Source organism: Seriola lalandi, unplaced genomic scaffold, assembly GCF_002814215.2.
Source record: "Seriola lalandi dorsalis isolate HSWRI2012SDOR001 ecotype SW California unplaced genomic scaffold, Sedor1 jcf7180002054524, whole genome shotgun sequence".
Classification (NCBI taxonomy): domain Eukaryota; kingdom Metazoa; phylum Chordata; class Actinopteri; order Carangiformes; family Carangidae; genus Seriola; species Seriola lalandi.
In genome coordinates, this window is record NW_019525077.1 from 2,288,899 (window position 1) to 2,315,623 (window position 26,725).

The window sequence follows — 26,725 nt, forward strand, 5'->3', positions numbered from 1 at the left end:
CCCACCCCCTCTGATAGATCCAGCCAGGCAAACAACCGGCCGGCTTAATAATTTCCTTTGTTGCTGGTTAATTGGCTTTCTGTGGCGTCTGCCATCGCCATTTGCATTTCACAACATCACACAGGCCGAGGAAATCTTCGCGTTGCATCAGAACGTGGCATCGTCGACAAAGAGACAAGACTTTCTTTTTTCTTTTTTTTTTGTTCCATCTGTCAGGAAGGGGAACGCATGAATTATGCTGAAATTAATTATGAAATTAATTTTTCTTAATGTATCAATGTGAATAAAAAGTCACGTTCCACCATGTTTAGAGGGTAGAGCTCCGAAAACAACAACAACACACACACACACACACACACACACACACACACACACAGTAACACAGACATCTGTTGCTGCTTTTGGGAATATTTATCCGCAGGAATTTTGGGTTAATTAAAATTCCCACGACTTGCTGTTTTTCAATTACAACCAATGTCGCCCATTTCACCCTCCCGAACCCACAAGTCCTGACTTTGTGTTCGTTGTTATCCAGTGAGAAAAAAAAGTTCACACGGAGGTGACTCACCAGTCTGTTGTCGAACCGCGCTCTCTCATTGGTCAGTGTCCCAAAAATAGTCGGCTGAGGGGAAAGAAAGAGAAGGAAGATTCTGTTACTTTCATACAAACACATGTTATTGCAAATGTAGTTTATTGTGGTCATGTTCTGCAATGTGGCAGGAAAATCACGCTGTAAGTTTATTGATTTCTGAAGGAAAGTTGACTGAAGATCCAGATGCTGCCACCTTCATCGGACAAAGTCATCGGACGAACGTTCAGGTTTCCTTTTGTCATTGGCTTTTATTTTGAAATATTGCCATAACAGACACTTTTGCTTCGACACCAAATCATCCGCCATCTTGTTTTCGGTCGACTCTCCTCTTGCCGCATGATAAGACTCCGCTACTGTCATGTGATCTGACTCTGCTCTGTATTGATAACTAGTATTTTACATATTAGAGTTTTTTATTTGATGAACGTTACGTAATCAGTGTGCGCCTGAACACCGTGTCACTACCCCCCCCACACACACACACACACACTTTCATAATTCCTAAAAAGCAACAATGAGCTCATGACCTTTTACCACAATCTGTTCTTTTTTTTTCAATTAGTCTCTACACCACCCCATGAATGATTCACAGAACTCAGCCCCAGCCTGTATTAATAACTAATAAGGCTAAGTGGCGTGAGGGAACAGCTAGTTCGCTGGCACAGCGGTGGGGTCAAAAAGGGCCGAGATTACACCGGTCACGCCACGAGAAAAAAAAGTCCACTCCCAAAGCGGGAGGACCAGGTCTGCCGGCGTTATCCAAGCAGCTTGTAAATCACATCGGTCACTACGTGCCGCTTGGTTTTGCGCTGCTGCAACCTCGTACAACGGCCTGTGTAGGCTGCATTGTTCAGTAAAAGGAGGCTATATTGAGAATTTGTGAAATATTACTTGATCTCTTGATCCTCAGGATAGATAATGCAAACGGCTCGCAACCACCAAGATTTAAATCAGTCAAATCCCTCTTTCTGCTAATATGGTTTAAGAGGATTTTCTTCTATACGTTATTATGGCATCATTTCCTGGGAAGAGATCATTTCCTCTTTTCTAACTCTGCATCATATGTTTCATTCCTCCTCCTCCTGCATCAGCATGACATACAAACACACACACACACACACACATGAAAGTATCCACACACACACACACACACACACACACACACACACACACACACACACACCTCCACTCAATCGAACGCATGTTCACGTCACCTCGACCAGGAGAATAAAACGCAGCATCTAGCTTGGTGCCGTCAAAGTGGCCTTTCTTATTGATTTCCTGTTTCTGTGTCACAGAGGAGCAGGTTGGCTAATAGGCCGAGTTATGCAACAGCATGCAGCTGCAGGCTTTTACCCATAAATCCCTGCCAGTGCTCAAGTTGAGGAGATTAAAGTTGAGCGAATGCCCACCCTGACCGTGGCAACACGGAGGTGGCTGCTGAAGGCTCCTTTTCAGTTATTTTACACTCAGCTGGAATAAAGACAAGGAGATTTGAAACTTTACTTTATGACTTCTTACTCTTTTGAACTATAAAAATAATAATAATAACTGAAATGATCTATGAAAGGATGCACCTTTTCGTTTCTCCAGCAGCAGTTTTCTCCAGGATTAATTTGTAAAACTTAAGTGTTTGGACGCCAATCACAAGAGAGCTGAGTCAACAGTCTGTAAAATCACATGTGTTTGCACTGCATCGTTCCTTTAGCGCAAACAGGAGAGGGAATATTTGTTTACCCCCTCGTCCCTCCGAGCCCCGGGGCAAACTGTTAATTACGTGCTTGGTTAGGAGAGCTTGCCTTCTTTCTCATCATCCAGTTCTTTCCCCGCATGCAGAGACTGTACAACTGTACGTGTAAGGAACACCCTGAGAATCCAGCCGCTGTGCGTCCCCTTTGTTCAGCGTCACGTCGTGGATCATGTGACTCGCAAAGGGGAAGCACTTTATTCTGCTCCGTTGGCTCTTTTCTGTATTTAAAGCTTCGGCTTTAATTAGTCTGTACGTGCTGCCCACGTCCACATTAAACGCAGATGACTTCCATCAGTCTCGGCAAAAAGCATCTGTCCCGCTGTAATAAATTTGGATTTTTTATTAGCATCATTATACCCCCCCCTCCCCTCCCTGTGCCGTCAGTTTGCTCTATCTGCAGCTCAGCAGGTTTCTGCTCGGCCTCTGCTTTGTGCCTAAAGATTTATTTGTTTTACCTTGTTGGATCGGTTTTGTCCGACACACTCGGCTGAGACGGGAGAGAGTGTTGTGTCAGTGTTGAAGAGATCTAATTACAGACTAGACTCACCTCCTCGTGGTTTCTTCTGCCTCTGCCACTCACACTAGTTTCAGGTTACATCCCCGTTTATCCAGTCAGAGAAAATATGAACCGTTTCTGTGAAATGTTGTCATTATCGCTGAGTGAAGTCTTGAGTTATAGCTGAAAAAGTGTTTTTCAGAGGTCACCGTGACCCTTGACCTTTGACCACAAGAGTCTAATGAGTTCGTCCTTGAGTCCAAGTGGACGTTTGTGCCAAATTTGAAGGGATTCCCTTCAGGAGTTCTCGAGATATTGCGCTCATGAAGCCATAACTGTGTTTTGTGAGCTCACCACGCCCCTTGACCTTTGACCTCTGACCCCCAAAATCTAATCAGTTCATCCTCGAGTCCTAGTGAATGTTTGTGCTACATTTGAAGAAGTTCCGTCTTTATTGAGATATCTTGTTCATGAGGAATGTGACGGACAACCCGAAAACAATATGGCTTTTTAACTTTAACTCTCTCTCTCTCTCTCTCTTTCCCTGTCAAATAAAGGAATAAAAACCGCCCAAAAAAACCAACTTAAAAAACAAATCTCTACACTGATGGATGACTTGGATTCTGCTCAACGCACGAACACTTCACAACCTAGTCGGACATTTAGAAGAAAAGAAAGTAGAGGTTGTTTGAACACTAACATCACCGCTGACAACTGATCATTGTCCAGTCTCCCCCCGAGGGCTGAGAGGAGAGAGAAGTAAAAACGGAGGGAGACAAAGGAAGGAAGACGTGAGGAAGGAAAAGAAAAACAAGCGAAACATCTAACGAAACAGCAACGGCTCCTCAGAACATCCACTGTGCCTCTCAGTACTTTCCTTTCCCGTCATCAGATAATTGCTTTTTTTTTTTTTTTTTTTTTTGGGGGGGGGGGGGGGGGGGGACCATGAACCTCAGAGCGGAGCTTCTACGTGTGACCTTTGACCTGTGACATCTAACGACTACAAAGCTGCTGATAGGGCACGACCACCGGGAGATCGCTGCTCCGTGACATCTGAGGAACACTGGAGTGTTATCTTGATGACCGAGGTCTGAGCCAGAGCTGAGGCCGAAGGTCCAATATTTACAACCGATAGGAGACCAGAGCCTCAGCGTGATGATGATGATAGGCGATTGTTCTCCTTAACTGGGGTTGTCTTTCAGCGTTTTGAATTGATTCCACGCTTTGGACTTCCTGTCCCAAATACCGGTACATCATTACGACCAGCTCTGTAAAAGAGAGTGTCACCAAAACATGTTTTTTTGGGGGGTTTTTCCTGTGACCAACCGTCCAATCAAAACCTGGTCCACTAAGACTGTTCTCATCGACCGACCTTTGGTCGAACTATTAGGGGGGCAGCCCTGCTAATAAGTAATCGATGCTTTTCTGATTTAATCCATTCAAGAGTTTCACTTTTCCATCAGATTTTGAAAAAGAATTACGTCAATTGACCACAAATAACTAGAGCCAACGCTCATTTAACCATCGCTTTCCCTGCTGTTGTCAACAAATTCAAACGTACAATTTGCTCGAATCAATTTGATAGCAGTGTTATTTTTAAATCCAAGGTGCAGATGAAAACTTAAACACTTCCACACACACTGATACTCAGATGCTTTGGTGGCATGATTGTCCAATGATCACAGCTCTGCTCACTAGTAGGTTCATTTTATATCTACTTCAAATGCCTCTGTTGTGTTTATAGACTGAAATTTTTTAATTCAAACTATTTGAATAATTTATTTATTTATTTTTATGTTTGAATTTCCAATAAAAAAATTTTAAAAATTTAAAAAATGAGCTGGAGTTACTGTAACGTTCACACCAGAGCTGCTCTGTCAACAGCTGCTCCCACAGCTTTAGGACGTGTATAAAAAGCTGCTGTGATCAGACAGGTGTTGTATAAGAAGCCAAGCAGCCGCGTACAGATTTAGACAGGTATCTGGAGGACCTCTCGCTACAAAGGAACTTCAGCTTACATAACAACAGCCGTCTGAAAAAGAGGTGGACAGCCTCAGCCGGCACAGATTAACGTCAAGAAAAAACATCTCCATCATTAAAAAAAAAAAAATCCCCCAAGTATGGTTCATCTCTACTTTTTATTTCATTCCGCAGCAACCTGAGGCCACAGTTCACCCTCACCTCTCAATGACCCTCTGTGCAAAATGTCGGTCATGTGACGCCGTTACAAAACCTGCTCAGTGGTCTGTGTGACTTCTGGACAGCTTCCTCTGCCCTAGTTTGTAAAAGACTTGTGGAGCATGTGACTCAGTCCGTCACTCACCAGGAACCAGGTCATGAGCGAATCAGGCCGCAGCGCTGCTGAGTGATCGTGTAATTATAGCCGGTTGCGTTATTTTGATATTGGTTAGAGATTGACTGAATGTTTCATTTGGCATCTCTGAGCCTCCACTGTGAAGACTGTAAGGTGATTTTTGTTTTCTTTATATCTCTGGTTGGAGTCACTTAAATATTTATCACTTATACTGCATATATTGTGCTGTTTATGCTGTTTTTTTTGTTTGTTTTCTAATTTTTATTTCCTTTTTTTATTATTTTCTTTCTTTTCTCATTTTGTATGATCTAAATTCTTTTATTTTTACATTGCACATTCACATATATATGTAATGTTTTATATGTGCGAATAGATATATAAATTCTAAATCAAAATGTATGGAGAGAGAGAGTGAAAAACACAGTATAGTGGAAATTCATGATGTAACCTGAATATACTTGTAGACAGAATGTAGTAATAATAATAAAGATATATAATAATAACAATTCATTTGAAATCCTGTCAATGTAACAAGGATATAATATAAAATAATGTAAAATAACATGATAATACTGCAGTGATATTATGACAATATGTATTACTTATATATAGAATCATTTCAATATAATATAATATTAACAACAATTAATAATATCAACATCAAAGCACACACACACGTTACACACTCACACATCATGTTCTTGTTTTTGTTGTCCTCTACATGTCTGTCCATTATGTCCCATGTACCATTCATGTCACACCTGTTTTTGTTATGTCATCAAGAAGGGAATAAAAAACAAAAAGTGACAGAAATGCAGCTAAGAGATGACGCTTTCATATCAGCAGAAGCTCTGTTTATGCTGCTAAAATAATAATCTCTGAAACAATAATCCACTTAAATGTTGTGTGTAGCTAAAATTCCTCTGCTCCATAAGGAATATCAGATTCAGGGACAGCAAACAATAAAAACATAATATAAAATAACTAAAAATGAATCATCTGAACCTGCGTCAGAGAGAAACTGGAGCAGAAAAACGATCCAGCAGCTCAACATGGAGGCAAAAACTATCATGCTCATCAGTGCATCCTCCAACAGTTTAAATCATACACTAATTGATTTTGCATGAAAACATGCGCAGGTCCCTGTGCACGGACTCTAAATGACCCTCTGAAGTAACTCGCAGCAAACTGTGGATCAGCTCTTTCATAGGAAAACATAATCACCGCGTTAAGTGTTTACCTTGTACTATGAAATGAAAACAAAGCCGACTACACAATGTTTAAATTGGAAAAAAAATTATCTTGCGGGCTTTAATGCAGACATGGCATGCACACTTGTAGGTCTGGGAGGAAATTAAAATGGAATTAGGCCTCTGCAGTGCGCCCTGCAGGAAGCAGATGTGTCAGTGGACGTGGGGGAATGAGGAGTTACCGACCAGAGGAGCCTCCGGGTGTTTTCGACTTTATTTCAGTGGCTAACTACAGCTAATAGTGATGATGCAAAGAGGTGAAGCTGTTTCAGGTGCAGGTCAGACCTAACAGGAAGTCCGGTTTATTCCGTGCTTTGCCATCTCATAAGCATAAACGGCTGATTCCAAAGAAACGAAGAAAACACCACAAACAACAGCGAGGACTTAATGTCAACTGTGGGATTGCACGAATCCAAATCTTTATCAAAACTCGCCATTGTCAGCGTGTAGGTCGCAGCTCGGAGACTGTTGCCGTCGAGGGGGATTTTGAAATGTGAAACGAGAAACGAGAAACGAGAACGCTTCCTAGAATAGACGGCTGCCCACATCTGGAGAGTCAGACTCCAGGTGCAGCTGAACTGTGCAGGTGAACCACAATGTGTGCAGAGCCTTTAAATTTAGAAGGATAATTTGCAAAAATCCTATTAAATGAAAGAAGAGCACTCAGGTGAGCCGGACCCTCGCTGAGGCCAGAGTCAAACGATATACGTAGCCTACAGCGGACTTCAGAGAAAAATATTCAAATTCACAGTAAATGATCCAGATCTGCCCCAAAATGTAATGACGTCTTCTCTCATCCCTCCACCAAGTTCTGCTGACGAACAAACAAACAGACACGAGTTAAAAACATAACCTGCTTTTCAGAGGTGAATTATAAGAAAGAAAGAAATGTAGGAACTACAGAATGTCGAACGACTTCACCACAATCTGATTTTCACTCACTTTGAAACATGTACATGTGGAAAAAGTAGTTCCTGTGAACAAACAACCAAAGAAATAAAGATGTGTTCCTCTCTAACCCACTACAGCCTGAACCTTGAGGTGTCTTGTGATGTCGAGCCAGCCAGGACATCGCTGTGATTAATAGCCCCCCCCCGTGACATATTTCCCGTCTCCGCTGACTTGAGGGTCTGCGGTATCGCGGCGGTGCGTGCTCCTCGGGCTTGTTTGTGTGTTTATTGCCAGGAGAATTTTTCTCAAACACCCATGAAGGCATCAGTCTGCACAGCTGAACAGTAGCAGCTCTGTATCCACCGCCCCGAGTCCTCAGCGAGTCCATCTGCCGCAGAAAGGTTAAGCTCTGAACATTACATAACAGCTGAAATGTCACACCTGCGCTCCATTCCTCCTCGGGAAAAAAAAACAAACGGCCACACACATGCACCCTTTTCCTCAGGCGGGTGGTGATTATTATTCTCACATCTTTTTTTAAGATCACAAACCTCAAAAATGAAGCGATTCCCACTTGTGACCCACTAACACAGAAACTGGAAACAGACCAAAATAATGGTTTTGTTGTTCCTTTTCCAGGAACTTTTATGAGGGCGCCTGCTCAGCATGTGGAAGACATTTTCATTGTCACCACGTAAAAAAAAAACTAGAGTAACCGCCTCACAGTTGTATCCCTCCGCCACTCAGACTAGCTTCAGGTTACATCACTGTTTGTCCTGAGTCATATAAAATGTCGTCATAATTGCTGCGTGAAGTCTTGAGTTGTGGATAAAAAAGCGATGACCTTTTGACCTTTGACCGCCGAAATCTAATCAGTGAAGGTTCCGGTTCCCAAATCTGAAGGGACTGGCCTTGAGGAGTTTGAGATATTGCGTTCACAAAGGCCAAAATCCTGTTCTGTGAGGTCACCGTGACCTTTGGCCACCAAAGTCCAATCGGTTCACCCTCGAGTCCAAGTGAACGTTTGTGCAAAATTTGAAGAAGTTCCTTCGAGGTATTAATGAGATATCGTGTCTCCAGCTCCGGCTCTGACTGTCACCGGCAGAGAGGAATAAAACTAAAAGGTCAGGCTGGACTATCAGTATCTACTCTACATGTTTACTTGGCACAAGAAAAGCAGCGTTGAAGATTCACCTCCTGCCTCCCGAGCTTTCAGAAGATCTGACCAGTGAAAAGAAGAAAAAGCTCCGTGTTGAACTCATGCTTCTCAAATCATCAACACAAGGCGTCTCTCCCCTGCTTTGATCTGGATGAGGTAAGTGCAAGCGAACACCTCCGACCCACAATGCTCAGCGACCTGGAGGGGGCCGCTCGCTGAAACACAAACCGCCGGATTACAGACTCATTCAGGTTTGTTGAATACTCCCTGCACTGACAGAGAGAATTAGAGGGCGGGTGTGAGATGAAAAGGTGTGTTTGGCCGAGACACAGAAAAAAAGAAAAGAGGGGGAAATTAGTCGAGTTGTGCTTCAAGTGGCAAGATTTTATTTGTAGGCTGAAAGAATTTTGTGGTTTTCTGAATTTAGTTCAATCATGTGATGGATAAAGAGAGGATGACATTACAGGAGAAAGGGTGAGAGGGGAGAGGAAGGGGGGAGGATGGCAGTCAAACAGAGGGAGAAGATCAAAGCCGTGGCCTCCGGGGTTCAGTCCTGAGTGGAACGAGTGTGTGTGTGTGTGTGTGAATGAGTGTGTGTGTGTGTGTGTGTGAATGAGTGTGTGTGTGTGTGTGTGTGTGTGTGTGTGTGTGTGTGTGTGTGTAAGTACATGTTACACCATCTTCAAAGACGTTAAGCAGTTGCCCACTGTCCCCATTAACCCCGTGACATCATCTTCTTCACACACACACACACACACACACACCCGCTGAGTCACACCTCTGCGTTGAGCAGAGAGCGAGCCGACAGATCAGGTGTCGTTTTCCTAACACAGGTTCGGGCTGTAGCAATTTTGAGGAGTAATTAGAATTAGTAAATAAAGTTTTGTCAAATGATGCATCATTTATTGTCCCTAAATACATTTTGAGCGATTGCAAATATACACTTTTCCTTTTTGCTCGGAGCACAAACTGCTTTCTTCTGCAGAAACAGTGGTTCCAGACGAGAGCTTTGACCCCAACAGAACAGAGCTAGCTGGTTAGAATGCTAACTAACCTCGATGCTGGAGGCGTGATGTTTTATTCTTGACTGGTAAATAAACAGATGTTAATGCTAACGTTAGCTGTGTAGCAACAGCAAAATTTGTAACTAAACTTTTTTCCGATGCAGATCGTTCCCCCTCAACGCAGCATCGTTACTAAAGCCTCATTACGTCTTGAATCCATCATCTGTCTGTGAACAATCCCTCAGTCTGTATGAGTGATGTGCAAGATCATTTTGTAACCATGGCAACACATATGCAGGTGGATTTACATCAGGAAGTGAAAACGAGGTAAACAAGGCGCGTCATCAGATCATATCACGTTACATAATGCCTCTTTTTGTTGTTTCTACCATCACTCAAATCAAAGTTGTGTCACTGCTACACACACACACACACACACACACACACACACACACACACACACACACACTGCAGGATGATTGTCGTCATGTGATGTTTTGAGCAAAGTTATCAGCACGCAGTGTTTTTTGTACACTGAGACAACTCTACGGTACGTTTTGCATGGTCGGCTGTGTGTGTGTGTGTGTGTGTGTGTGTGTGTGTGTGTGTCCTACAGACACAAAACAGAAACATGGAGTCACTTCACGTTTCAGATGTTTACCTACCCGCTGTTTGGAGGAAGGCCTCAGACCGAGATGGGTTTGGCTCCGACACTGCAGGGGAGAGAAAAACATCGGGGTGAATATCAAGGACAGTGTCACAGGGAAAACCTCCTATCACCGACACACTGTGTTTTACTATACACACAGACACGTCATAAGAACATTAAGGCTGCAGCTCACACACTGGCACAGATACACACCACAGAAGCTGAGCACAGAACGTGATGTTTCATCATCATTTTAGGTAAAAAAAAACAGAAAAACAGTAAATTATGTTCTGAAAATTGAGATTTTAATCTACACTTGTTGTTGTGATGCCTTGAAGCTAAACACCAGCCTTTTATATGTGTTTTTAAACAATTGCACTGTCGTCGCCATGGTGACTTTGTTGATACTATCACACAGGGTCGTGAGTTTGAACACTGTGATCAGACCCACACTAACAAGAGAACCAACAAGTGAATGTTTACGGACGGGGACATGGACATAAATGTGGACGAAGACATAATCAAAGGCCATGAACGTGGACATGGTCAGGGGCCGTAGATGTGGACATAAACATGGACATAAATGTGGACATAAACATAGATGTAGACATGAACATAAATATGGACGTGGATCTGAAAGAAATAGAGAGACTTTCTCCTTCAACAGCTGACTTAGCGTCCCTCCTGGTTTCCCTCCCTCTTCGATGTTTAGTCGTCCCCTAATCGCTGCTGCACGTGTAAAATGTAAATGTGTGAATTTAAACTGCAGCCATTAGACAAATGGAGCCATTACAGGAATTCAAAGACGAACATGTCGGGCTGTTTCACAGAGGGGACGACGGAGCAACCGATCCTAATGAGTCTTTAAAAGGCTCGACGTGAAGCTCCCACAGGAGTTACTCACAAACAACAAACCTCGACAGAATGGTAATGAATTCCCACATGGGGGGGATAAACACACACACACACACACACACACACACACTTTGAACACTGACAAAGACATCATTTGATCTAGAGATTCTAAGATTTTTTACTTACAACAGCTACACACTCAGCTCCCCGTGACACATCAACAACACACCTAAATACACACACAAAACAACCACATACATGTTCACACACACACACACACACACACACACACACACACACACACTGAGTAGGTCACATTGTTTGATTCAGAGAGGAGGAAGCAGCAGGAGGAAGCAGCAGGATTTTAAAGAGTAAAGGTGACAGTTGAGCAGGTGCCAACACTTCTGCCATAAACTAAAGCTGATGGCTCGATGGCGTTTTTACAACTACAACTCCCCTGAGGCTTGTGGGAGCTCTAATCATTGATTAATAATAAACACATATCTTCATATCTCTAAATATACAATAACATCTTTCCTTCCTCACAGCAAAGTTTAAAAAAGTTTTCTTCTCTAACCTCTGTTCACTTCCACTTTTTCCAAATCATATCATCCATAACTCGTGATTCTGCCTGAACTCAGTCGAACTGTGCAGGATCTCTATTCCACGTCTTCATTTTTCTGACGTCGCTTCATGTCAACAAGCAAATCAGCGTCTCAGTCAGGCAGCAGTTTGACGCCTGCAGTCAGGAGCCGAAAGATATGAGGCAGGAAGTTGATGTTTCCCCCAAGTCAGACGGAGAAGATCAGATTGTTCTGTGGTCCAAACAAAGGAAAAGTGTTTCATCCTTGTTTCTGTTTTTGTTTTTGTTTTTTTCCTCCTCTCTTTTAGTTTTTTACTCCAGCAGACAATGGCCATGACCTTTAGAGGAGTATCACACGCCGCAAGAGGAGAGAGAGTCACGGCGGCTGTGATTGAGCGGATCTTTGATTGGAGGAGAGGGACGAGGTGAGGAGACGGTGGGGCGAGGGAAATCAGAACCGTGGGGAGGAGGAGACGGAGGGAGAGGCGCGTCGTGTCTTTCCTCATCCGATCACAAGCTCAGCGGGACATTTTGGTTCTGACATTTTAGTCTCAGACATCTCATCCATCTTTAAAACGGTTTGTTATCTTTCGACTGCGATTGTTTCGCGACGAATGAGGAGGACACATAAAAAAAAAAAAGAAAAGAAAGGATTCAGGAGGAAGTGTTTACTTAAAATACTATTTAATACACTTTATTCATTCTAAAAAGTCAATGGCATATCATGTTAGCAATAGAGTTTTACACAAAATATAATTAGATCAAGAACAAAAGTTTTACCTCTGTTTGTCTCAGGTGATGTTTAAAGTCACTCTTAAAAGTCAAAGTCATATAATACCATCATAATAATAAAAATATACAAATAATAGTTCAGAGGAAGTTCACTGTGAAACTTTCTGGTGCAACCAGTTCATACTTAAAGCGGTGTACAGGTGTACTCCTGTACGCCGTGACATCACCGTTCAGGTGAGCAGAGCATCCAGCTGTAATGCTTCGTGTGTGGTCAGAGCAAGCAGGAAGCCAACACTGAAGTTTTAACCCTGCACTTCTTCTAACCACCACTAGAGTCTGGCTCCAGCAGCGAGTCAGTCCCCACAGACTCCCATGTTAAAATGTCCAACTTTACAGCAGAAATAAACACACTTACAGCCTGGTACAAAAAACAGTTCTGGTCTCTACAGCTAATTTCCTCCTCCATGACACCTGTACGGGGGTGAATATCAGCCCAGTTAAATGTGATAATCAACATCAGAAACGGATGGATGAAAGAGCAGAGGAGACTAAATTGAGGTGGAAAGTCCAGCTTCACGGTGGCGCTGTGGGAAAGTCTGCACGTTCACTAACACCGGTACATTTCCTCCCGCTGGTCTGGTTAGCGTGAAACGTTCCCGCTCTGACATTCAGGTCAGGAAACACGCTCGTTACAGAAATAAAAAGTGGAGTGAAAGGTCACTGTGTCACAGCAATCAATTGGTTTCTGTCTCCAGGGAGCGTGAACGTGTTCATAGGTTTTCAATATCAGTGCAGCATACTGCAGATTTTTTCATATCATTTTTATTATTGAGGTTATTTTTATTATTATATGAAGGTGAGACAGTCCTTTATTTTTATTTTATGCTTTTATTGTGCATACGTGTGTCTGCTTTTATTTTTATACAGCATCTAGTCTCCCTGTGTTTTTACAGTGGAGTATATTGTACGTCTTCCCTCTGAACTTCGTCTCAGTCCTGCTTTTGTTTATTTCTCTTTTGAGCCTCTTGCTATTAATTCTTCTGCCTTAACTGTCAAAGCGCTTTGTAAACTCTGTTTTTAAAAAGGTGCTGTATGAATAAAGTTATTATTATTGTTCATTAGTCTTGCAGAGGGGAAATTTGCAGTGTTAAAGTACAAAAGAAATTCAAAATTAAAACATCAAATACTAAATATTTACAAAAGATAACTAATAGATAAATAATATAGTATAGCAATATTGCACAGTTTGGTTTGTGGTAATTATTGCACATAGTGAGTTCGCCAGTTTTTGGTCTTTGTGGTGGTTTAAGTTACTCTGTGTGTATTTGTGTCTTATGTTTGGTAAAGAGTGGATGCAGAGTAATGACCATGACAAATGGATTTAACCATTGTTGATGTTTGAACCTTGTTTGGCAGGTGTAAAACTGTAGGATAATATAATATAATATAATCAGTTCATGTACTTTGTATGTTGTGGTAGATAATGTGAGAATACAAACTAATGCACTGAGGAATATTAGAATTATACATGTGAAAAGAGTTCATGTGCTGTATAAGGAAAAGGTTTATACTGTTACATAATAGTTTCTTTCTGGTTTCATTACATTTAACTCCACTAACAAAACACACATTTAATCTCCGGGAGCCTGCAGTAAATAAGACGAAGTTAACGTCCGTCATCTTGAATCAACCGATATAATCTGTTAAATTTGTCCCGGTGGGCAGCGACCCCGGTGACCCCCCCCCCGCAGATGAACCAGTTAAGTAGGTCCCTCGCTCGTGTGTTTGCCCGCTGTGGAAGGTCAGAGGCAGATATGCATGTGTGTGTGTGTGTGTGTGTTACAGACAGAGAGTGAGAGTGTGTGTATAAAAGGTCACATGGGACCTCGGTGCATCAGTCGTCCTGCGTTAATGAAGTATGAGGTTTCGGCGGGGTCACAGTGGTCCTTGTGGTGGTGGTGTGTGTGTGTGGGGGGGTCACCCTCCTCAGAGGTCAAGGTCAACTCAGTGACCTTTTAACAGTGTTAGCGAACAGCATTAGCATCAGAGCTGATGTCACATGGACTCACTGGCACGATTAGACAAAGTGGATAAGTCAGAGTTGTTGTTTGTTTGTGTGTATGTGTGTGTGTATGTGTTGCATACAACAACATTTTTAGTTCAGCAGGTTTTTGGTCATTTTAAATTTTTACTAATATAAATTCATGGGGGGGGGGGGGGGGGGGGGGTTGAGGATTATAAAAGTGATGAGGGTCGATCCTCTGGGGATGATGAATGTAAAAGTGTAAGGTAATCTAACCAGTGGTTGCTGAGATATTTCTCGACCGCTGTCGTGCTGTTGGCGTCGCCCACAGCTCTCATAAATGCTCAATACGCAGCTCGTAAAAGGCATCATTTCACGTGACGCACCTGATGGGACGGCTGAGCCACCGTCAGATACAGGAAACCAAACAGAAAATACATCAGCTGTTTTGGAAATGTCAAATTTCACCACAATTATCAATTGATGTTAGTTTCTGAACAAACAATCCAGACAGTTTTTTTTCCTTGTGTGGAGGAAATTGAATTTACAAACAATATGGAGTCACAAAAACACATTTCTGCAGCTCAATAAGCAAATGTTTTTGTCTTTTCCTCTTCCAGGAAAGTTGATTGAGGTCCACGGAAGTGCTTCACACAACCTCACGTCAAATAACCCAAAACTATCCCCTCATCACAACCAATCACACCTGGGAGCTGCACGGTAACTAAAACCTGCTACCGCTGACAAGAAAGACACGGCCGTTTGCTTGTTAGGACAAATAAACGTCGACTGCGGTTTGAAACCTCTGAGTCTCCACAGGTGCGAGGCCTTACAGCTGCTCACGAGAAAATCTGAGCTGTTTTTCATGACACCCTCTCAGCCTTGAAACATTCAGCTTCTATTAACATGCACATATTGACAAGAGACCCCCCTCCCTCCACCCGCTACTCTAGAAATGTATGTGTGCATATGTATGCGGTAGTTGTTTCTGCATCTGATTGTGTGTGTGTGTGTGTGAGAGACGGCCAAAGAGCCTGTGTGTATGAGACACAGTTGTGTGCATATGAATGGCAGGGGGTATCCTCTTCCTGAATGCAGAGCGCATCCAGAGTATCTCATTGCTATTCATGTGAATGAGTCTCCTGGAATCAAACAGCAGCCAAAAGCATATTTGCACAGAGTTAAAATGCATGCAGGGGTGCAACAGAAATCTACCAGAGTTTCCTCCAAAATGAAATCTGCCTCATCGCCTGATGCTTACAGTGTGACCGTTGGGGAAAATGCACAGAGATCTTTACATGGCACCCTCTTTTTGTAGCATGTAGCTCTCGTTCATTCCACTTATTTTACTTTTCTCTTTTAAATTCGAGCAGCAGAACTGATTAAAAAAAATATCAGAGGCTAAAACTAAAAGGTGATGTGGATGTACTTGTTTAAGTTAAGATGATTGATTGATGCTGACATCTTTGAGCTGGAAGGATTTTTATGAATATCTGTCCATGTGTTGTTGCTGACAGACGGTGAAACAAGCTCCCTGACGTGTGATGGAGATGTGTTTATACCAGCCAATGTAAAAGCACTTGTGAGCTGGGTTTACATGCAGGTACGATGGTGTCGAGAATCAGTCAGAGAAATCATGTTCTGTGAGGTCACTGTGACCTTGACCTTTGACCACCCCCAAATCCACTCAGTTCATCCTTAAGTCCTAGTGAATGTTTGTGCCAAATTTGAAGAAGTTCCATCAAGTCGTTACTGAGATATAATGTCCACGAGAATGAGACGGATGGACGACCTGAAAAACAATATGGCTCCCGCTCTGACTGCTGGCGGCGGCGAGGAATACAAATGTGTGGTTAGTGCTATTTTAGGCAGGAGATTGAAGTTGATGTCTGGGCACTATTACAACACGGTATGACACTCTTAAAATGGAAAATAAAAATGAATTTCCTTTAAAAAGAATACTTTATATTTTGGAGATCGAGGTGATACTGATAATATTTCGTCGACTGAAATATACGTCACATCTTACAACGTCTCCATAGCAACATTTACAGCCTATACTGCCTCTTCCTGCCGCCGATGGGTGGCTAATCTTGAGTTTCGGACCTCCGGTGAGCTAACCATGGATAAATCCAAAGAAAGAAAAGTCTGCAGCTATATGTTTTATTTATTTCAAAGTGGGTGACTTTTTATTTTTTTTAATCCTTCAAAAATAAGAGAAGGACTCAAATAGACCTGCATAGTTCTGCTTTTTATTTAAAAGTAGCTATACACATGCCAGTATTCATAAGAGTTTGGTGTTTTCCTTTGTTATAACAGGTAAAACCAGCAATAAAATGTCAACATTTTTTGTTGTTCTATAATTTTATAAATGCAATTAACTACAGTTCTTTTATATATAGTATGACTATATATAAGTGTGACTATACATACTTATATATAGTATGACTATATATAAAACTTTAACACTGTGTCATCTTCATTTTAAGGGTTGAATAGGTTTCGCGGCTTCAGATGATTTATAATTGTGGGAGAGGGGCCAAAAATGGCTCTTTTGATAGTAAAGCTTGCAGACCCCTGCCCTGGGGGAAATTCATGTCTCTCGCTACAAGTCTTGTGAATGACGTCACACGCGACTACAGCCTCCGCTCGTGGTTGAACGTAAACAACAATGTGACAGAACTCCCCGGGTACATAGTACAGTCTAATCCCGACTGCCAACAGTTCAATATCCCGACAGCAGGTCTTCTCCTTCACTGGGATGTGACCGGGGTTGGACCGTCTATTGTTCACAAGCAGAACCAGTCCTCCACCTTTATTCTTCCTGCTTGAAACACATAAGACTACGCTCACGATGTGCTCGCTGGCTCTTCACAAGTTCCTCCAGGTCATCACACTTGTTAGCCAGGTATAAAGGCTTATATCTCCATCTCCTAGCCTTTAGCTTAGCCCCAGCTCTGCATCCACGGTACTTGTTCAGTTCAGCCGGTATGTGATGTTTAACTCCATATCTGGTTCACTTTAAAGCCAGGAGTTCTTCCTTTATGTACATTATTTGCTCCATCGTCATACGAAACAACGACGTAGAATAAAAAACGTCACTCGACAAAAAACATGTTAATATATATAAATATAATGCGGAAAAACTAAGAGCTAAGAGGACTCGCTGCCACTTGTTGCCAGCGCATCATTTGAGTGTATATAATAATAATAATAATAATAATAATAACAATAAAACTAATAATAATAATGATAATAATATAACCAGGGTTCAATGGATCCTGGTGTGTAACATTAAACACAAAACTGTGACCATGTACAAGGTGAGATACATGAGAATTAAACTAGTGTCGGCCCTTTATAATCACGTCATTATTATTATAGTTGCTGCCTGATAGAGAATCATACCTATATATATCCAACATTAACATTCAAACTAAATTACATAAATAATGAAAACAGTAAAAAAAACCTTTGCGTCGTTGCAGGTATGTACGTACTCTAGGCTCCAAAGCTAGATCGCTCATTCATTTTGCCTTTGATCAGCTGTATCAAAGGCACATGTATGTGACTTACAGTTTTGCTGGTTGTTGATCATTGTACTTAAGACCTCACCAGAGACACACACCTCTATCTGAGCATCCAGTATCAAGACACGAATTATTCTGTGATGGAGAACAATTCACCTCAAGGCTCAGCTGCTCCTGTTCTTGGACCTGCTGACTTTCACCCTGAAACCAGGTCCCTGAGTCGGGGCGATGGTCCCAATGTGTTTGCAATGGTCCAAGTCTCTGGCTTTCACGGCGCAGCACAGACCGGACCATGGTTCTTGGACGACAACATTAGAGCTGGAATGTGGGACGCCATTCCCAACATGTCAACTGCTCGTCCCAGTGGATTCGCTTCTTTTCACCGTGATGTAAGACGAATCCTAGTCCAGCCAAGCGCCTCTACAGTCATTGTGAGGCCACCAAGCAGAGAGTTTGCTTCTCCTGCCTCCAGCTGTCAAGCCACATCAGAGCCAAGACTCCCAGAAGAGGAAATCGAGACCATAGAGCTCACCCAACAGGACGAGATCTCCGTGAAGACACCAGAGAAGACCACCGACTCTGCTGCCTCTCCTTCCTCTGGCTGTGAAGCCATCGCAGAGACCGTGGACAAGACCCAGCTGTTTGTCACCTTGCTGACCGTGAGACTGCTCCAAAAGTGCCCTGTTCTGGACATCTGCACGGAGAAGGACATGGCCACCTACGCCAAACAACTGGTGGACCAAACGCTGCAGGGACTCACTGTGAGAGACGGTTTCTGCCCAGACGACAAAGACATCAAACAGATCTGCAGGGCCGTCATCAAAGATCTCACCAAGAAGCTTGGCGGGAAGAGATCACTGAAGTTTGTATTCATGTCTGAACAACCGTGTGTGGAAGCAGTCATTGTCAAATCTTTACAAGTCAACATCTCAAAGCACTCCACTGTGTCTGCAAACAAGAAGAAGACATCTGCATGGAGAGAACACTTCTGGCCCGTCATGAGCGTCATCGCTATTTGTGGCTTGTGGTCCATCTTGGCCATAATCTTTTTGTAAACTTCTGAAGGTGGCACGGTGGAGCAGCGGATAGCACTGTTACCTCACTTTTGCTGGTGTCAACGGGACAGGCTAATGCTGGTGAACAGCCCTGGCCTGTCTCCTATCACTAGTTTATACTGTGCCAAACAGGGGGGAACTGGGCTCACTGGTGGTTCTGGCCTTGTTACTGAGGCCAGTACCACCCACCACCACCCAATTCCCCCCTGTCCTGGCGTCGGTTTCCTCTGGGTGCTTTCCCACACTCTAATTCAAACTCTAATTTGGACAATAAAATCATTAAATTAGATACTTTTGATTCCTGAATGAACTTCTTCTTAGATATAATAATATGATATGACATTTCCTAATCATATTTTTCCATGTATTTTAAATCTTAATCTGTGAGGAAAATTTTAACTCATTTAAATTAAAAAAATATAGAGGAGAAAAAGTTCAATATTTTCCTCTGAAAAATGAAGTAAAGCACAAAATTGTGTTGTGTGTTTGTGGGTGTTTGTGCAATGGTTTAATTCACTTTAATTTATTTCTTAAATATAAGACCAAAATAAGGAGAAAAGCTTAAATAGTGAGCATTTTTAAGGAAAAACCTTAAGTTGTTTTGTGCAACTGTTTTTACTGTTTTGTTCTTATTTTGGCAAGCCTGCCAATAGTAACACACAGACTGGTCGTTTCAGAACGATACTTTACTTTAATAACAACATTTGAGCATTTAAAAAAGTGTTGACTGGTGATAAAATTAGTGTTAGCAAAATAAAATATGTTTACCATCTTTCTTCAGACATATCCAGTTAAACAAAACAAGATGTTTAGATCTGATATTGAATATTCTAGGAAACGTCCATTGTATTTACAGCAAAATGTTCATTTAAATGAGAAACACTGAGAAAACGTGACGTTTCGATTGTTATGGCCACGATTATGGACCTTAATTAGGTTTTTATAGTTCTATAATTTCATAAATGCAATAAACTATAGTTCTTTTATATATGGTATGACTATATATAAAACCTTTATTTTAACGGTCGAATAGGTTATGCAGCTTCAGATGATTTTTATTTGTGGGTGAGGGGCCAAAAATGGCTCTTTTAATAGTAAAGGTTGCAGACCCCTGGGTAAAGTCAATATTTAACAACACATTTAAAAACAACAAATGTTGACCAAAATACTTTACAGAGATAAGATTATTTGATAATACAATAGAAAGTACAGACCTAATTAAGTAGATATCAGTAAATTAATGTTAATTTAATTACTAAATATAGGTCACAGTGAAGATGCAAACAGGAAACATGCGAGACAGCGGGCAGGACATGTCAGAAAAGTCCCGGGACAGAATCAAACCGGGGACGATGCGATTAGAAACACCTGGATGTCAAACCTAAAAACCAAGTCTAAACCCTGTGAAGAAGAGGAGGAAAAGGACCAGACAGAAACAGAGCAGCGCGCACGCACACACATATACGCACGCACACGCACGCACACACTCAGCGACTGGAGACTCTCCAGATCAAATCCCTCGCAGGAAGGTTAAGTGAATGCATCAGTCTTCTCTCTTGGGAGAACTTTTTTCTACAGGGACCATTGAGCAAGGCAGCGCACCCTCAGCTGCTTGGTGGCCGGCCGCTGCTGACACAGTGACTGGCAGATGGTGATGCCCCAAACTGCCGTGTGAAACTCCTTATCACTCTGTTCCCTGCGGGGCCCCAACTACTACGCCCGATTCCCAGAGCTTCCCTCCTCCCTGCCCTTCCCTTCCTTTCCTTCCCTCCTCTCCTCATCCTCTCTCCTGTCCTGTTCACACGCTCTCCTTATTTACAGCATGAGGTTTGACGCAATTCAAACACCTTTTTTTTTTTTCTGCTCAGGAGGTGATTTGTGATTTTGAGTTTGAAAAAAATCACATCAAACACACAAATCCAACATTTGAGACACGTTGTTTTCTTCAATCACTTTACTGCAGCTTTAGGCTGCTATGATGTTATTAATTCAAACCAAATCATCATTTTATTAATAATAATACATGGAAATAATAATAATACATGCAACTAAAGTTTTTTCTTTGTTTGCAAGTGCACTAATAAATAATGTTTTTAAACATGTCTTCAGTTCATCGTCTTTTTATCATTACATGGTGGATGACTATCATTAGATAACTAGCACATACTGTATGTCATGTAGAGGAGAATATATATATTTATATATACATCCACTTAATTTGAATGTGTGTCATATGTGTAATATAATATGTAAATATCCAGTTGTCAAGTGATTGTCAAGAGGCTTAATGTTTTGTATATAAGTACATAACAAGCACAGTCTGTGTTTTCAGTGTCGTTTCTGCTGCTGATGCTGCACATTAAATTCATCATTCACTTCCTGTCGTCTGATGACACGTTGATCTTTTGTCTTTTACTTCACGGCATCAACAATAAGGCAGTAAGGTCATATTTTATTATTTGTTTCCTCTGTGAGTCCGTGGAGAAATCAGTCCCATCACCTCCTCAACTCTCCGGACCACATGTAGGGAACCATTGAGTTGCATGTGTTTACATGTTGCACACTGCCCCCTTGTGGTCAAGATGGTAAATGCATCCAGAAGAAAGCTCCTTCACTGTGGCTTTTAACCATTAAAGAGCACATTACTCCAGTTCTCTCCCAGTCACATACAGAGTTCAACTGTTTTCTTATTGTGATTTTTTTACTTCTATTTTTATGCTTCTTTTATTTCTGTTCGTAACATTGAATGACATCTGTGTGTGATAATGTCCTATATAAATAAACTTGCCTTGCTTTAAAATGATACTTTGATTGATTAATTTGCTTTACAGTGGTAGAGACGAGCTTCAACTCATGTTTCCTGTAGGTGTCTGAGGTAAAGTTTATTCTGAAACTCGACTTTCTCCCGCTAGAAAATCCAGATCTGGGTAAGATCAACTGTCAATCAAGGCAATCACATCCAAAGATATACTTCTTTTTAAGCCTTTAATATCCCCTTCATTCAAAACTGCCAACATTCGTATAAAATGATTTTTTGGAGGAACTTAATTTCTTCCAGGAAGAGTAAAGATGTGAGCTCTAGCAGCCATTGGAGGACTTGTATCCTCAGGAGCATTCGAGATGTGCTTCATCATTCAGTCGCCGGTGGTCAGCACTTGAACACAAATAGCCACGGATAATGGGAAAGCTGGTCGCTCTTGTGTTTGGCACGTTTGGAGGGAAGCACAGCTGTTTGTCATGAAGGGGGAAGGAGGCTTTGATAACAGTCTTCATCAACACACTCATTCCTCTGCCAGGCAGGGGGAAAAAAACAAAACAACAAAAAAAAAACCTCCCAGATTAGCAGTTAGCTTTGACTGACACCTCGCTCTAAAGGGACATTCCACTGAATCGCTCTCGTCTGCAGCTGGCGTGGCTCAGACCAGGCGCTTCGGTCCTAATTAACCAGAGTTACATGCAGGGAAACACACAAGTAAAGCCCCACACACACACACACTCATACACACCGGAGAAAAAGTTTGCTTCACAGAAATGTGTCACACACATTCAGAAATATAGTCCTTTATTATTTGTGGTGTGAGATGTCTCCGTTACCCCATTTACACCTGGCATCCAAATGTGCAGGTGTAAACGGACCCAACATGCAGTAAGGACGGATCATCTGATCGACCAAACCACCTCTGGACACACTGTGACCACATTGAACACACGTGTAAATGCTAATTGAGTTGTCAATCCACATCCACAACAACTACGCAGACGGAAATACGTAATTGCGAGCGACTAACAAGCAAACACAACGACGCAGTTTCACTGATATCGAGGTGCAATATGGATACGAGATCATTGCCTCAGATTTTTCTCTTAATTTCCTGTCCAGGTTTAGATTTTGTCAAGAGAAACCCAACTTCAAGCCCATCCAGGTTCTGCAGGATCCGGGTTCTTGGTTCTGTGCGGCCCGACCGTGAGAACAGTCCTGTTTCCTTCATTGAAGCGTCCACTTATTTACCTGAACTTAATACAGCAACGTAAAAGAACAACTTAAAGTGATCTCATTTATTATAAAAAAGTTCCACTGCTCTCCTCTCCAACATAATGACTGAAAAACAGCTGCTCGATTATGTAGGGAACATCAATCCATCCAACACAGGACACATCAAATATTAGTGGGTAAGTATAATATCTTTAACTGTGTCAGATTGTGTGTGAAGGTGTGTGTGTGTTCATGTGGATGTCTGTATATATCATTACACGGTGGATCTTACTCTTGGATTCTCTTTCTCACTCAGATCTCTTGATCACAAACCTCTTTTCATTTGACACATTTTATGGAGGGGGAGACAGCTGCGGCTATAAAACACACAGGAGACATATTACACACACACACACACACACACACACACACTTTCATACTTTTACTGATGTTCCTGTGCAAAGAAACACATGATAGCAGCTCCTCCTCCGACTGCGGCAGCTGATACAATAACTGCCAATAACTGCACGGCTCAAGCAGTCTGTCAGGGACGCTGTGGCTCCTGTTGCTGCTCGTGTGTTGAATATAAATGTCCTTTTCATTGACCACATACACACCGGAGGTCTCCACGCAGACCCACTTTCCCCGAGAACCCAACCCTGCTCGGTGTCATGTCCACAATTTCCTCGTCTACCTCAGTTACGGTTTCGATTTTGCGTCGTTACACACCGGAGGATGAACCTGAATTCACAAGTAGTTCATTTTTCAGAACCCAGGTACAAGAAAATGTCCGAATCCATATCAAGGACGTGACCAGTTAGAAAACAATCCACACTCGCAGTAGAAGAAAAAGTCAAACGGACGTATGAGCAGCCTGACTTTGTGTCTTACAGCCAAGGCAGAAGGTGCGCTCATTTTTTAAACTTCTTTGCAGCTCATGAAGTCGGTGGTGCAAACGTCCGCACGAGACGAGGAGATGAGACGAGTCGTACAACATTTTTTTGTTGTTGGAGTATAAAAGAAAAAAGAGGTTTGGTGACGTCACGATCACGTCAGGAGGAGGTTGTGGTGGATGGATGGGACGACAAATCACAGGAAGTTCACACAGGAGGTGTTTGATTCTCACGTGAAACTAACAGTTCACTCAAACATTGTTAGGAACACGTCCCGCACCGTCCATATGCACACCTACGCCCCTTGATTGTAACCAACGGTGACAAAGGTCCGGGTACACCGCCGTCGGTACACGCCACATGTTAATTATTGTAACCGTGACAACAAAGGATTGAGAACGCCTGCTGCCGTAGGGGCGCCACTTCAGGAGACACTCCTGTGGGAGGACTTGTTGCATTTAACACACTCTTGATTTCGGGAGTATTTTTAACGAGACATTTCGTTTTGTGTCGTTCACGTTCATTCAGACACACAGCGACACAAGTCCACACTGGTTTGTTAGCTGTCACTCATATATTCTCTGAGCACATCAGTCTTTATAAATAATGAGGGTGATGGATCGACTTCCTGGAATGATCTCGACAGTAAAACGTGATCCCTGCCTTGGGCTCACGCTGAGTGTTTGTCCGTGCTGATGATTCACAGCAGAGGAGATCAACTCTTTTTTATGTAAATGACCTTTCAATGACATTTACAGGATGTGAAAATTTTTATTGGACTTAAAAAATTAAAACCTGATGAAAGACGATCTGAGCCGAGCTGTAAAACCTGACAAGCACTCGCAGGTTTACTTTCCTCTTTCTGTCTGTTCACCGAGCGGACAGGCACTCTTACTTTTCCCAGTATCTGTATCTCACAGACAGCGACATTCAGCAGGAGGCAAAGTTCAAACTGAACCCAAATGAGCGTGACATTCCCACAAATGTGATATTATGACACAGGAAGGACGTTCTATCAAAACTGGAAACTAGAACTGGAAACTGTTCTGGACCGATGCCAGGGAGACTGCGTTTATGCAGCTAAAAAAAAAAACACACACACTCAAACACACACACACAAAAAAAGAAATAAATAAAAAGACGTCTGAGCGGAATAGTGAAAAACGTTTAAATGTAAAACCATTCGCCCGAACTCTGTATCCGCTACTGCTGCAGAATTAAAGCCTGCTGAGAGCTGTGCAGTATCTCTGCTTCATCCAGCCATTTCAATGGTTGTCATAGTGATAGTGGCTTTTTACATTTTTATACTTAAGATTACCTTGGCTCTCTATTCTCTCCTCTGGCTTTCTTTTCTGCTTGCCAAATATTTGCTTTCTCTCTCTTTGTGTCTCTTTGTTCCTCCTCCTCTTTCTCTCTCTCTCTCTCTCTCTCTCACACAAACAGGCACACAAAAAAAAAAAAATTTGTTGCAATGACACAAACAAACACTTGTCGCCTCCTAACGTTTGTACATAACAGAGTGTTTTGGACTTGTTTCTCCTCGAACACACTTGACTTAAAAAGGGTCGGTCGGCACGCGTCTGAACGCTGCCTCTAAGCAAAGCGTACATCTCACCATTGACAGCACATACTGTGTGCACAAGCAGCAAGCGTGAGACGCTAAACCATAGCCGCCTTCATGTTTATGTTTCTTACACATTACAAACACAACACTAGCCTGTATCCAGTCTTAAAAATACAGGAAGCAGAGTACAGCTGCAGCATCATGGGACGTTTTCTTTTCACCGTAACGTGCGTCACACCAGACCTTGAGGTGTAAACTTTTGCTGCAGCGAGATATTTCTGCCTTTAAATACATCCTGCCTCTGAACAGACATCACATCCTTATTATTGCTGTAGTTTTCATCATTTTCTCAGAAATATATATCTTGTCTCGCTCTGTGATTGCGTTTATAAGGATTTTTTTGTGCCGTTTTTTTCCTTTTTCAGTACAAAAAAACCCTGCAAAAACAATTTAACTTTTTAACTTCCTTTTTAACTTCCAAATAAAAGCTGTATTTCTACAGGGCAATATGAAGGCGTCAATGTGCGTCATACTGTACAAGGGACAGAAAACAACAAAGCTACTAAGAACACTTGAGGTAAAAAGGCTGCTACTGTCCTCCTATTTTCTACCCATAACCACTTGATTCATATTCATCAACATGCTTTTGTAGCCTTCACTTGTCACAAATAATTACAAAAACATATTTATTGGCATAAACATTAAAAAATAAATCCACACAAATTAATCTCAACAGATGAAGCATTAGAATTTAATTACAGGGAACATGATGCCCTGTTGCACTGAGTGTCCTTGTCTTCTGAATACATTAACTAACAAAAACACAGAGAGACAGACTGTGTGTTGTGTTTCCATTGCTTCTGGAGACTTACCATAACCATAACCACTACTTGTCAAACCCTAACCGTTATCCTAACATTAAAGGTCCCATATTTTGTTCTTCTTCTTCTTCTGTGTTTTATTTGAAGTGTTGACCCATAAGAAGATATATTTGTGGTTTTAAGAACCAAAAAACCATCTCAGTGTGTAGTTTTACATCTCCTCTTACATCTCCTCTCTCAGGCTTCTCTCAGGAGCTCTAGTAACAACAGGTCGGTGAGCCAATGAGAAGAGAGGAGGCTCTGAGCCTTTCTTCAGACTGTTTTCTGAGTGATCCAATAAAAATATAGCAGATTTCAGGTAAAAACACTCAGAGAAACCAAATCCTGCAAGGTTTGGATGGTGGGTCCAGGTGGGCGGGGCTTGGGACATGGCTGAAAGCAGTGACTGCTTTGTTGTGACATCACAAAGTTACAGGAAGTCCTGACGGCTGGTTTTAAGGCTCAGTTTCTGAATACAGGCTGTGTGCGTTTCTCTGTGGACTGAGGCTTTGATACTTTCACAGTATTAATATAGAACCTAAACCTGATCTA

The 26,725-nt window shown here is 42.1% G+C and overlaps 1 protein-coding gene across 1 annotated transcript in view; it reads right to left on the minus strand.

Moving 5' to 3' along the window:
* Window positions 1–26,725, minus strand: part of rasgef1ba (RasGEF domain family, member 1Ba) — a 115,365-nt gene that overhangs the window by 83,980 nt on the left and 4,660 nt on the right. Inside the window, exons 2-3 of the mRNA XM_023414368.2 lie at window positions 10,122–10,169; window positions 569–622 (exon numbers count right to left, since the gene is read on the minus strand). Coding sequence (XP_023270136.1) covers window positions 569–622; window positions 10,122–10,169 — 102 coding nt within the window. The remainder of the gene's footprint in view (window positions 1–568; window positions 623–10,121; window positions 10,170–26,725) is intronic.